The sequence below is a fragment of the Pristis pectinata genome, chromosome 7 (assembly GCF_009764475.1).
Source record: "Pristis pectinata isolate sPriPec2 chromosome 7, sPriPec2.1.pri, whole genome shotgun sequence".
Taxonomy (NCBI): domain Eukaryota; kingdom Metazoa; phylum Chordata; class Chondrichthyes; order Rhinopristiformes; family Pristidae; genus Pristis; species Pristis pectinata.
The window spans coordinates 4,586,249-4,600,228 of record NC_067411.1 but is presented as its reverse complement, the minus strand read 5'-3'; the positions used below and the strand labels follow the sequence as shown (position 1 = coordinate 4,600,228).

Below are 13,980 nucleotides of genomic sequence, written 5' to 3'. Positions count from 1 at the left end.
GTTTTAAGTTCAAATTATTAGAACATTATAGCACAGTACAGGCCCTTTGGCCCACGAGGTTGTGCTGACATTTTATCCTGCCCTAATATCTATCTAGCCCTTCCCTCCAACATAGCCCTCCATTTCTCTATCATTCATATGGCTATCTAAGAATCTCATAAATGTCCTTTAATGTCCCCTTAAAATGTTTGGAATAAAGCAGCTGTAATGGTGACCACCCAACTACCAGCCATCTACTTGGGGAAAGAAATCTGCCCTCCCTAACCAGTCTTGCTTAAATGTGTCTCCAGACCCCTAAGTGGCCTCTGCAATGGCCCAGCAAGTACCTCAATTCAGATAAAATAACAGGAATAGCCAATAGGGTTTTTGAACCTGCTCTACCATTAAATAAAGTCATGGTTGATCAAATCTTGGCCTTCGCTTTCCTGCCCATTTCAAGTGACTCTTGCCTCCCTTTAGATCAAAAATCTGTCCATCTTTGCCTTGATTCATTGACTCACCTTCCCCAGCTCTGAGGTTGCGAATTCCAAAGGTTCATAATCTTCAGAGAAGATATTCCTCCTCATCTCTGTTTTAAATGGCTGGTCCCTTATTCTACACACTATGCCCCCTAGTTCCAGATGGCCTTGCAAGGGGAGGCAGCCTGTCAATCCACCTTAGAGTTAAGATCACCTCATTCTTCCAAACTCCAACCTGCTCTTTTCCTCAGACAATCTCTTCATCCCACATTCAAGGACAATTAGGAATGGACAATAAACACCACCCTAGACAGTGATATCCACAGCCCTTAGATTGATAGAGTTATACAGCACGGAAAAATGCCCTTCGGCCCAACTTGCCCATGCCAACCAAGGCGCCTATCTAAGCGTCGCAGTTGCCCATATTTGGCCCATATCCCTCTAAACCTTTCCTAACCATGTTCCTGCGCAAACGTCTTTTAAACACTGTAATTGTACCTGCTTCTACCACTTCCTTTGGCAGTTTGTTCCATTACACCCACCACCCTCTGTGTGAATATCTTGCTCCTCAGCACCCCTTTAATCTCTCACCTCAAACCTATGCCCTCCAGTTTCAGATTCCCCTACCCTGGAAAAAGAAATTGTGGCCGCCACCTTATCTCTTCCCTTCGTTTTATAAACCTCTATAAGGTCACCCCTCAGCCTCCTACGCTCCACCTATTCAGCATAATCACACCTTCCTATGGTGACCAGAGCTGCAAACAATACTCCAAGTACGGTCTCACCAACATCTTGTACAGCTGTAACATGGTGTCCCAACTCCTGTAGTCAATCCCCTAACTGCACTGAATGAACAGTATAAAACAAAGAGTTCTTCACACAGGTTACTGGATCCTTCAAGTCCAACATCCACCTGCTTCCCACTCTTTCTGACAATCTTCACCTTCCTGAATTATATGGCTTATGTGAAGGTCTCACTAATACCCTACATACAGTGAATTTTAGGAATGTTCCCAGTAACTAGCCAAGGGATGAGTTTCCTCAGGACCTTCAGGAGCTTCCGGGGTGAAGATAATGGAGAAGCCTAGAAGAAATCCACTTGTATATTTTGGTCTTGTTCCCCTTCCTGTAGCTCCCAGACTTCCCAATGCCAGATTGGGAGAAAGAGATCTTTCATCTTGGAGGTGGTCCCAGAGCTGCCGCTGTCGCTCAGTACAACGGACAACGTTCTCCATTTAAAAATAGGCTCCATTCCTAAACCAAAATAAAACAAATTGCTGGAGGAACTCAGTGGGTTGAGCAGCATCTGTGGTGGGAAAAGAATTGTTGACGTCTCAGATCGAGACCGGTGATGGGGACAGGACCTCCCCCACAGATGCTGCTTGACCGGCTGAGTTCCACCAGCAGATTGTGTTTTGCTCCAGATTCCAGCATCCGCAGTCTCTTGTGTCTCCATTTCTAAAACCCTCTTCACCCACCTCAAAGACATCCCAAAGCCTTTTACAGCCAATTAATTTCCTCAACTGTAGACATTGGCAAAAAGAACTTTGGCTGGCCATTTATATCCAGCAAGATCCAACAGGCAACCAGTGGATAATTTGGTTCTGTGAAGTCGATCAGAGAACAATCAGCAGTCAGCAAAATAAGGCGGGGGGGGGGGGGTTACTTACTCTTTTTGACAATAGCAACCATCAGGTCTATTACATCCACCTAGCGTCAGACGCAGCCTTCATTCAACATATTGTCTACATGATGGCAGCTACAATACTTGCAGCACTCCCTTGGTATTGCACAGGAATTAGGTTCAAGTCTCTGGAGTGGAAGTCAGAACCTCTTAAGTCATACAAGGAGTGCTACTCACTGAACACAAGTCAGATTCAATTCTACAGTCAATGTACTGATACCCAGCAAGATCATCTGACAACATCATAGAGTCATCCTCATGGAAAACAGGCTCTTCAGCCCAATTCATCCATGCCAACCAAGATGCCCATTTAAGCTAGTCCCATTTGCCCATGTTTGACCTATATCCTCCTAAACCTTTCCTATCCACCATGGAAATCAGCGTCCCTCCATGGACTCTGTCTACACTTCTCGCTGCCTCGGTAAAGCAGACAACATAATCAAAGACCCCACCCAGCCCCGACATTATCTCTTCTCCCCCCTCCAATCAGCAGAAGATACAAAAGCCTGAAAGCACGTACCACCAGGCTCAAGGACAGCTTCTCTCCCACTGTTATAAGACTATTGGACAGTTCCCTAGTATGATAAGATGGACTCTTGACCTCACAATCCACCTCATTATGACCTTGAACCTTATTGTCTGCCTGCACTTCACCTTCTCTGTAACTGTAACACTTTATTCTGCATTCTGTTATTGTTTTCCCTTGTACTCAACGTACTGTTGTAATGAATTGATCTGTATGAACGGTACGCAAGACAAGTTTTTCCGCTGTACCTCAGTACACGTGACAATAATAAACCAATTTCCAAATGTCTTTTAAATTTTGTTATTGTAACAACACATTGCCCATCCCTCAAGTAGGAAAGGTGTGGGAAGCTAGGTTTTTGGACTGTATAATCCATGTGCTAGCAATGTGCTTGTTAGATATGGATATTGTCCCAGTGACTGACAATATACATCCCGGTTGGATTAATGTGCGACTTGGAGGGAGGCAACACTTAATTCTCTCAACTGCTACTGTTGTCCTTCCAGGTTACGGCAGTCATCTGTTCGGTCTTCCCGAGACACCTTGTCCATATTCCAGTATCAATGTGCCATTCAGTGGATGGACTCAGTCACATTCATCTTCTCAGTGACTCTTGCCTCACCAGACCATGGTTATCTCTCGGTTCGTAGAACCAGCTACGTCTATGACTTTAGGTTCCCTTTATATGGAGTCATGGTTATACAGCACAGAAACAGGCTCTTTAGCCCAACTCGTCCATGCCAGCAAAGATGTCTATCCAAGCTAGTTCCATTTGCCTGCATTTGGCATATAACAGGAGGAGTTATTCAATCTCTAGTTCAGTTGGATTGTGGTCAACTGTACCTTAACTCTGTCCATCAGCGCAAGTACACCTTCATGTAACGCCCTTTTCAAATTAGAAACCTATCAGTCTCAGTTTGATATTTCCAATTGGCTCCCAACATAATCAAGGACTTGTCCCACCCCGGTCGTTCTCTCTTCTCCCCTCTCCCATTGGGCAGTAGAAACAGGAGCTTGAGAACATGTACCACCAGGCTCAAGGACAGCTTCTGTCCCGTTCCTATAAGACTTGAATGAACCTCTTATATGCTGAAGATAAACTCTTCAGGGGTTGAATAAAAGAATAAGGAAGTCATGCTGCAGCAATATAAAACTTTAGTCAGACCACACTTAGAGTATCGTGTGCAGTTCTGGTCGCCCCATTACAGAACGATGTGGAGACCGTGGAAAGGGTGCAGTAGAGGTTCACCAGGATGCTGCCTAGATTAGAGAGTATGAGCTGTGTGGAAAGTTTGGACAAACTTGGATTGTTCTCCCTCGAGCATCAGAGGCTGAGGGGAGACCTGATAGAGGTTTTTAAAATTATGAGAGGCAGAGATAGGGTAGACAGTCAGAATCTTTTCCCCAGGGCAGAAATGTCAAACACCAGAGGACATGCTTTTAAGGTTAGAGGGGGGAAGTTTAAAGGCAATGTGAGGGGCAAGTTTTTTTTAAAAACGCAGAAAGTGGTAGGTGCCTGCAATGGGTTACCAGGGGTAGTAGTGGAAACATACATTTTGATGGAGCTTAACGGGCCTTCAGATAGACACATGAATATGAAGGGAATGGAGGGATATGGATGGTACACAGGAGGAGGACATTTTGTATAAATTGGCATCAAGATTGGCACAACATCATAGGCCAATTGGCCTGTCCAGTTCCATACTGTTCTATGTTCTGTTCTTGATCTCTCAATCTACCTCATTGTGGCCCTTGCACCTTATTGTCGACCTGCACTGCACTTTCTCTGTAAATGTAACACTATATTCTGCATTCTGTTTTTTTTTCCTTTTATACCACATCAATGTACTTCTGTATAGGATGATCCGTTTGGGCAGCACACAAACAAAAGCTTTTCACTGTATCTCAGTACATGTGACAATAATAAACCACTTATTGGAAAGAGCTTCAGATTTCCACTGTTCTGTTCCTGGACGTTACCCTGAATGCCCCAGGTCTAATTCAGCCTGTTTCATTAGTTTCCATTCTGCTCCCTGTTGAACACTTTACAAGTGTCAACCACCTTCAATCCCATTTGGTGATGTCCACACTCTCGGAACAAGCCGTCCAGGCCTGCACCATCTTACTGTGGGCCAGTTGCTGCTCCTGTGTGCTGAGGTGATGGATGACCATCAGGTACCTGTAGTTGCACACCCTCCAGTTCACGTTGTGCTTGGTGAAGCGGCCGCTGCCCAGCGGCGGGATGTCGGCCTCTTCTGCCAGGATGCCGACGTAGGCGTCCTCCACGGGAATCGGGCGGACGGACGCCGCCGCTTCCAGGATAGCCCGGGCGGCGTCCAGGGAGAGGACATAGCCCACCCCGCTCACATAGGGCGGGTAGCGGTCCTTGTCATAGTCCTGGCGCGACACGTACCACTTGCTCCCGGGGTCCCGGATGACTTCTCTCCGCTCAGCTGGGAATAGCGAGCCGGCATAGAGCCTAGTCCTGATCTGGTTGTCCCTGATCAGAAAGCCAGGCAACCGGTCGGTGTTAACAAAGCAGTCGTCGTCGGTCTTCAGTACGTAGGCAGGTCGGCAAGTGCTTGTTACCCATTTCAAACCATGCATGACCTTCAGTGTCAAGTTCCGGTAGGTGTCCAGGTAGTTTCCGACCAGCAGATCCTGGAAGTTGTCCTGCTCCTCGCGGATTTTGGCGTCCACTCCTTGCTCCGTGGCTCGGCCAACCAGGAAGACCACCTGCCAGGAGAAGGGGCTCCGACGCCAGCGGCGTGCCCAGGTGCTGCGGATGGCGTTCCTGCGGTCAATGTTGGGGGGCGCCGAAGTCACCAGGACCATGAGGTCCTGGTACTGCTGGCAGGGGGGAGGCTCGTAGATCTGACTGAACAACGGCGCAAAGTCCACCCCTCCGCTTCCCGTCGGATCTCGTTCCCTGTCCCCCACCTGCTCCAGGAGGCTGCTCTTCACCCATCGACCGGCCTTCTCGGTCAATCTTCCAGGGTCTTGGAAAGCCAGGATCAGAAAGGCAGACATCGGGAGCAACACAAGGACAAGCACTTTAAAGTACGTTCTTAATTTCATCGCTCCAGGTCCATACACACAGGAACAATGTATGGCAATATTTTGATGCTTGGTAGTTACTTGCAGTGCTTACACCCTGAGACACGTTCAAATCCCACCACGAAGGCTGGGGAGTTTAAGTAATCCAATAAATCTAGAATTTAATAAAGCCGGTAACACTGCATCCTCACCAAATCCCAGCAGGGAAGAAACGTGCTGTTCTTATCATAGGTTGCCCCTTAGCTCAGAGGCAAACGGGGATGGACAATAATTGCTGATTGCTGATGCTGATGCACATCCCATGAACGTACAATTGTTTGTTTTCATACTGGTTCGGCCGAGAGGGAAGGAACCTCCCAGATATTGAAGTCGTTACACTCTTGTGATCCTTGCTGTGTTTTTCCAGCACATCTCAAGGCCTCAAGAAACCCCAACCCACTTCTGGCAGCCAGAGAAATTCTCCCCAAAGTAGGACCACAAAATCCAGAGCAGGCAGCACCTGTGCAAAGAGAAGGAAGGGTTAACCTACAGGTCGATGACCTTACAGGAAAGGAAAATTACAACAAAAGGGGAGGCCAATCAGCCTGTCCTGCACGTGCCAGCCAAAAGTGGACTTTGGGTTAATCCCACTGCCCAGCACTTGGTCCTCAGCTCTGCAGGCTACGTTACTGCTCTTCAATCCCTGTTTCAATGTGCTGAGAGTTCCTGCTTCTCCCTCTACTTCAGACAACAATTTCTATGCTCTCACCAGTTACTGAGTGTTTTTTTGTTCTCAGCTTCCCTCTAGTCTTGATCAGTTAGGGAAATGGGCCAAGGAGTGGCAAATGGATCTCAATACAGATAAGTGTGAGGTGATGCATTTTGGAAAGTCAAGCCAGTGTAGGACTTGTACTATGAATGGTAGGGCACTGGGGAGTATAATGGAACAGAGGGACCTGGGAATACAAGTGCACAGTTCGTTGAAAGCACCATCACAGGTAGACAGGGTGGTGTAAAAGGTGTTTAGCACACTGGCCTACATCAGAAGAGAGAATGTCTGGGGTGGGTGGGGTCTTTGAATAACAAGGTACACCGGGAAGAAATGGGCCTCAGTATCCAATAATTTTAGATCCAAACCACCCTTCTCTTTCCAATTTATCCATTTTCTAAAATCTGGGCATCTTGAACTGATGGGAAGGAAGGGGGCTATTTAGGAGCCAAGTGTACCAACAGTCAAGAGTCACATACAGGGCAGGGGGCATATTCCTTGCCTGAAGGATATTAGTGAACCAAACGATAATCTGGTAGTTGTGTGGTCATTGTTATTAATGAATTTTTTTTAATTCCAGTCTTGGTCATAGAAGATAGCGGTAGTAGTAGAGGGCTGGAGGTCTGTGACCAGTGGTGTTCCACAAGGATCAGTGCTGGGACCTCTGTCGTTTGTGATTTTTTTTTAAAAGACTTGGATAAAAATGGTAGGTTGTCTGATTATTAAGTTTGCAGACAACACAAAAATCAGGATAGTTGTGGCCAGTGAGGAAGGTTGTCAAAAGATACAGCAGGATATAGATCAGTTGGAAATTTGGGCAGAGAAATGGCAGATGGAGTTTAATCTGGATAATAACGAGGTGGTGTATATTGGGAGGTCAAACGCAGGAGAAAAGTATACAGTAAATGGCAGGAGAACTGATTGAACATCAGTTCTTGGGATACAAGACCATAGCTCCCTGAAAGTGTCAACACAAGTGGATAGGGTGGTGAAGAAGGTGCACATCATGCTGGCCTTCATCAGTTGAGGCATTGAGTATAAAAGTCAGGAAGTCACGTTGCAGCTGTATAAAACTTTGGTGAGGCCACATTTGGAGTATTGTGTTCACCACACTATAGGAAGGATGTGGAGGCATTGGAGAGGGTGCAGAAGAGGCTCACCAGGATGTTGCCTGGATTGGAGAGCATTGGCTACAAGGAGAGGTTGGACAAACTTGGATTTGATGTACATGTGACTAATAAAGATATCTTGTCCTATCTTGTCTTGTCTTGTTTTCTCTGGAGCGTCGGAGGCTGAGGGGAGACCTGATAGAATATATAAAATTATGAGACACACAGACATGCTAGATCGTCAGTCTTTTACCCAGGGTTGAAATGTCAGATACTAGGTGGCATAGGTTTAAGGTGAGTGGAGGAAAGTTTATTTATGAGACTTTTTTTTTACAGAGAGTGGTGGATGCCTGAAACGGGTTGCCAGGGATAGTGGTGGACGCAGATACGATAATGGTGTTTAAGAGGCATTTAGACAGACACATGAACAGGCACAGAATGGAGGGATATGGATCACGTGCAGGCAAATGGGGTTAGTTAGATTGGCATCATGGTCGGCACAGACACCATGGGCTGAAGGGCCTGTTTCTGTGCTGTACTGTTCTATGTTCTACCATTAATTGAATTTAACTGGGGCAGTGATTATCAGACTGGTAATCCAAAGGCCTGGCTTTATAATCCAGAGACCTGAGTTCAAATCTCAGCTGAGAGCAGTACAGTTTAAATTCAGTAATGATAAGATACCTTTATTAGTCACACGTACATCGAAACACACAGTGAAACGCATCTTTTGCGTAGAGTGTTCTGGGGGCAGCCCGCAAGTGTTGCCACACTTCTGGCGCCAACATAGCACACCCACAACTTCCTAACCCGTACGTCTTTGGAATGTGGGAGGAAACCGGAGCACCCGGAGGAAACCCACACAGACATGGGGAGAACGTACAAACTACTTACAGACAGCAGCCAGAATTGAACCCGGGTCACTGGCACTGTAAAGCGTTACGCTAACTGCTACACTACTGTGCCTGCCCTACACTACTGTGCCCACTATCAGTGCCCAAAAATGTGAGAAAAAAGTGTTTAAGATCTGAAATTATTGAATTCTCCAGACCTGCTTTCATTCCAAAATGAGATGCTATTCTTCAGGCTCCATTAGAACAATGTCACAGTCTCATGACAGAGGGCAATGTGCGAGTGCGATCATTAATTAAAGATTTGAAGTGTAGTTAGTCACTATGGCAATGAAGGAAATAAACAAGAGCCAGGAGTTAAAACATTGAAAGAATGTGCTTCTTCTGACTGGGCAAGGATCACCCAGAGTGCAAATCTTCTAGTTACTGAAATAGACCCGACTTCAAGCTTGCACAGAGGCATTGCAAGGGAATCCAGCGAAGAGATAGACACTATGGCCAAGAAAGCGCGCCAGTGCATCTAATTCTTCAGGAGGCAAAAGAAATTCAGAATGTCCCTGTTGACCCCCACCAATTTTTATCCGTGCATAATGGAAAGCATCCTATCTGGATGCATCACGGCTTGGTACGGCAACTGTTCTGCCCAGGACTGCAAGAAACTGCAGAGAGTTGTGGACACAGCCCAGCGCATCACGGACACCAGCCTCCCCTCCATGGACTCTGTCTACACTTCTTGCTGCCTCGGTAAAGCAGCCAACATAATCAAAGTCCCTTCCCACCCCAGACGTTTTCTTTTCTCCCCTCTCCCATTGGCGGAAGATACAAAAGCCTGAAAGCATGTACCACCAGGCTCAAGGACAGCTTCTATCCTGCTGTTACAAGACTATTGAACCATTCCCTAGTAAGATAAGATGGACTCTTGACCTCATAATCTATCTCATTATGGCCTCTTATGGACTCTTAGCAGTGTGGAGGAACAGAGGGATCTTGGAGTCCACGTCCATAGAATCCTCAAGGTTGCCGCGCAAGGTTGATAGGGTTGTTAAGAAGGCATATGGTGTGTTGGCCTTCATTAGTTGAGGTATTGAGTTCAAGAGCTGCGAGGTAATGTTGCAGCTCTATAAAATTATAGTTAGACTACACTTGGAGTACTGTGTTCAGTCTGGTTGCTTCATTATAGGAAGGACGTGGAAGCTTTAGAGAGGGTGCAGAGGAGATTTACCAGGATACTGCCTGGATTGGAGACCATGTCTGATGAGGATAGGTTGAGCAAGCTAGGGCTTTTCTCTTTGGAGAGGAGGAGGATGAGAGGTGACTTGATAGAGGTGTACAAGATGATGAGGCATAGATCGAGTGGACAGTCAGAGACTTTTTCCCAGGATGACAATGGCTAACACGAGGGGACATAATTTTAAGGTAATTGGAGGAAGGTATAGGGGAGATATCAGACGTAAGTTTCTTCACGCAGAGAGTGGCGGTTGTGTGGAACGCACTGCCGGCAGAGGTTGTGGGGGCAGATACATTAGGGATATTTTGAGGGACTCTTAGATAGCCACAAGAATGATAGAAAATGGAGGGCTATGTGGGAGGGAAGGGTTAGATAGATCTTAGAGCAGGATAAAATGTCGGCACAACATCGTGGGCCGAAGGGCTGTACTGTGCTGTAATGTTCTATGTTCTATGAAAGGCTTAACATACAAGGAGTGTTTGATGTCTCTGGGCCTGTACTTGATGGAGGCAATATCCATCAAAGATCCCCACCATCTGGGCCATGCCATCTTCTCACAGCTCCTATTGGGCAGGAGGTACAGAAGCCTGAAGTCCCACACCACCAGGTTCAGGAACAGCTACTTCCCTTCAACTATTCAGTTCTTGAACCAACCGGCACAACCCTAATCACCACAGTTTAGCAACACTATGACCACTTTGAACTAAAATGGAATTAGTTTTTTTTGTTTTCATTGTGTTCTTTCTCGTAAAAATTGTGTATAGTTTATGTTTTTCTTGTGAATGCTGCTTATCTGATGCTATGTGCCTGTGATGCTGTTGCAAGTAAGTTTTTCATTGCACCTGTGCACACATGGACTTGTGCAGATGACAATAAACTCGACTTTGACTTTGCCTATTGTCTGACTAAAGCCTTTAACTCTGTCAGACAGGAGGGACTGTGGTGTTCCATCCTCAGTAGGCTTCTCACACAGACTCATCTCCATCTTACATTTACTTCATCACGGCAGGCAGCCGAAATCCAACCCAATGGGTCCACAACAGAGCAGCATCAAGCTAGGCTGCGCCATCACCCAAGACCACAAGAAACTGCAGAGATTTGTTAACACGGCCCAGTTTATCACGGAAACCAGCCTCCCCTCCACTGACTCCATCAATTCTACCTGCTTCCTTGGGAAAGCTGCCAACATAATCAAGGACCCCTCGCACCCCAGACATTCTCTCTTGAACCCGCTCCCATCGGGCAGAAGATACAAAAGGCTGAAAGCACGTACCACCAGGCTCAAGGACGGCTTCTATCCTGCTGTTACAAGACTATTGAACTCTTCCCCAGACCTCATAATCTACCTCGTTTTGGCCCTTGCACCTTATCGTCTGCCTGCAGTGCACTTTCTCTGTAACTGTAACACTTTATTCTGCATTCTGTTATTGTTTTCCTTTGTATTATCTTGATGCACTTATGTATGAAATGATCTGTCTGGATGGCACGCATACAAAATCTTTTCACTGTATCTTGGTACATGTGACAATAGTAAACCAATTACCATGGCCTTGATCCTACCACATAGCCCTAGCTTTACAGGAGCAATAGAATTTATCTGAGTGTGCTTGGAATTTGCTTCCTGCAGCCCCCAATCCCATCATATACCAGATCAAAACAATTCACTGCATTAAAACAGTCTCTCTTCCCCTCCGTTCCTTTCCCCAACTGTCACAAACCCATCCTCTCTGGAAAAGGGAAGTAGGTCTGAACCAAACCATTGCAGATTTTGACTGCTCTCCAGGGAAGGCCAGCTCCAAAGAGACCTACGCAAAGTGGGGGAGACCACCCGATCGAGACCAGCACGGCCTGATTGTGCATCAGTTGATAAAACATTCAGGTCTGAATCAGGTCAGGCTGTGCCAAGTCAAAGAGAGCACCACCCGATCCCAACGACATGCACACCTAGGTTCCACACTGAGCAGACCATCGTGGAAAATACAACAGCCTACTCCCATAGTAAATGAAGTGTGCTCACCCCGCACCACTCCCACAGACCCCGCACACTCCCAGCACCACTCCTGCAAACTCAACACATTCCCCTTCTGTTCCCACAGACACACTCTCCCAGCACTGTTCCCACAGACGAACACACTCCACCCACTCCTTCAGACATCCTACTCCCACTGACCAGCACATTCCCTCTCCCAGACCCCGCACACTCCTGCACCACTCCCTAAGACCAGCACACTCTCAGCACCGGTCCCTCAGACCAGCACACTCCCGGCACCGCTCCCGCAGACTCCGCACATTTCCAGCATCACTCCCACAGATCCCACACACTCCTGCACACTCCCTCAGACCCCGCACACACCCAGCACCACTCCAGCAGACCCCGCACACACCCAGCACCGCTCCAGCAGACCCCGCACACACTCCCAGCACCGCTCCAGCAGACCCCGCACACACTCCCAGCACCGCTCCCGCAGACCCCACACACACCCAACACCGCTCCCGCAGACCCCACACACACCCAACACCGCTCCCTCAGACCCCACACACACCCAACACCGCTCCCTCAGACCTCCACACACACCCAACACCGCTCCCTCAGACCTCCACACACACCCAGCACCGCTCCCTCAGACCTCCACACACACCCAGCACCGCTCCCTCAGACCCCCACACACTCCCAGCACCGCTCCTATAGAGCCCGCACACTCCCAGCGCCACTCCTATAGAGCCCGCACATACCCAACACTGCTCCCGCAGATCCCGCACTCCCAGCACCGCTCCCGCAGACCCCACACACACCCAACACCGCTCCCTCAGACCCCCACACACTCCCAGCACCGCTCCTATAGAGCCCGCACACCCCCAGCACCGCTCCTATAGAGCCCGCACACCCCCAGCACCGCTCCTATAGAGCCCGCACACTCCCAGCGCCACTCCTATAGAGCCCGCACATACCCAACACTGCTCCCGCAGATCCCGCACTCCCAGCACCGCTCCCGCAGACCCCACACACACCCAACACCGCTCCCTCAGACCCCCACACACTCCCAGCACCGCTCCTATAGAGCCCGCACACCCCCAGCACCGCTCCTATAGAGCCCGCACACCCCCAACACCGCTCCCGCAGACCCCGCACACTCCCAGCACCGCTCCCGCAGACCCGACCCACTGCCAGGACCATGACCCACCTGAGCCAGCAGAACCCCGAGCACAGACCGGGTCCCCTGCCCCGCGGATTGCGGAACCTCTCAGCTCACAAACTCACTCCGCAAACTCCGCGGGCCACGCCCACCGCTGATCGACAGCCGCCGCATCCAACCAAATGTGGGCCAGGGGCTGACTGACAGAAGTCCCGCCGTAGAGGCAGCCAAAAGCCGTAGGAGGCGGGTCTCCTCTGGAACACACTCCGTCCATTGAGATGGGTTCAATCAGCAAGAATGCACATCAGCCAGTTAATTCCCAACTCGCTGGGATTGATACTGGGATCGACCCAAGAAGGAGATCAGAATTACTGGGATATGGTTCACTTTGCGGGGCTGCAGATAATCTCAGTGCTATTTTAGAAAATTGAAACCACAGGAGAGGGCGGGGCGGGGTGGGGCGAGGAAGTCCCTTAAATATTGTAAATACAGGATTGGGGTAGCCCCCTAGGGAGCCACACGAGTTGCATCCGTGCTGTGTGTTTTTATATATATCTATATAAAGGTAAACACTAATGATTGATCCGTACATGAATGTAAAGATTGGCACTGTTTTATTGCTGTATATAGTTTTTTTTTATGATGAATAAAGTTTATTTTTGAAATAAAAAAATAACTAACAAGATGGAAAGTGACAAACAGGGGTGCAAACCCACAGTCAGATTCCATCAAAAACCAACGAACAAACGGGAGACAAAACCCTCTGACAACTCCAGAAAAAAAAACCGCAAAAACACAGCAAAAGCACAGAAACTCAACAAAACCCCACAGACCAACTCAGCAAAAACCCTGCAAAAAAAAAGCCCTCAGAGAAACCCAGCAAGAACCTTACAAATAAAAATTGAGCAAAAGCCCTTGGACAAATTAGTAAAAACCCTGAAAACCCCCAGAAAACCCCCAGAGAAACCCAGCAGAAAGTTTCACATAAACTGTACACAAACCCAGCCAAAAGTCCCAGCACAAATCCATTGACAAGTCCCAGCATGTTAACTGTACAGATACAACCAGGCAACAGGGTCAGATAAACAGAGTTTAAACACAAACACGGGAAGGTAGGGGGACAGAGTGCATGGTGTCGGGTGTAAAGGGACCAGTGTGTCACAGGGAACAATCCCTGTGAGTGGA

The 13,980-nt window shown here is 48.0% G+C and overlaps 1 protein-coding gene across 1 annotated transcript; it reads right to left on the bottom strand.

Moving 5' to 3' along the window:
- Positions 1-2,542: 2,542 nt before the first annotated feature.
- LOC127572479 (beta-1,3-galactosyltransferase 5-like) lies at positions 2,543-12,897 on the bottom strand. Its single transcript, XM_052019804.1, has 2 exons — positions 12,844-12,897; positions 2,543-6,224 (listed from the first exon to the last, which is right to left on the bottom strand). Exon 2 carries the CDS (start codon positions 5,744-5,746, stop codon positions 4,733-4,735), a length of 1,014 nt encoding a protein of 337 aa, XP_051875764.1. The 5' UTR covers positions 5,747-6,224; positions 12,844-12,897; the 3' UTR covers positions 2,543-4,732.
- Positions 12,898-13,980: the final 1,083 nt, after the last annotated feature.

Excerpts from the sequence above, each read along its gene's own strand:
- LOC127572479 (XM_052019804.1), bottom strand. The coding sequence starts at position 5,746 with ATGAAATTAAGAACGTACTTTAAAGTGCTTGTCCTTGTGTTGCTCCCG.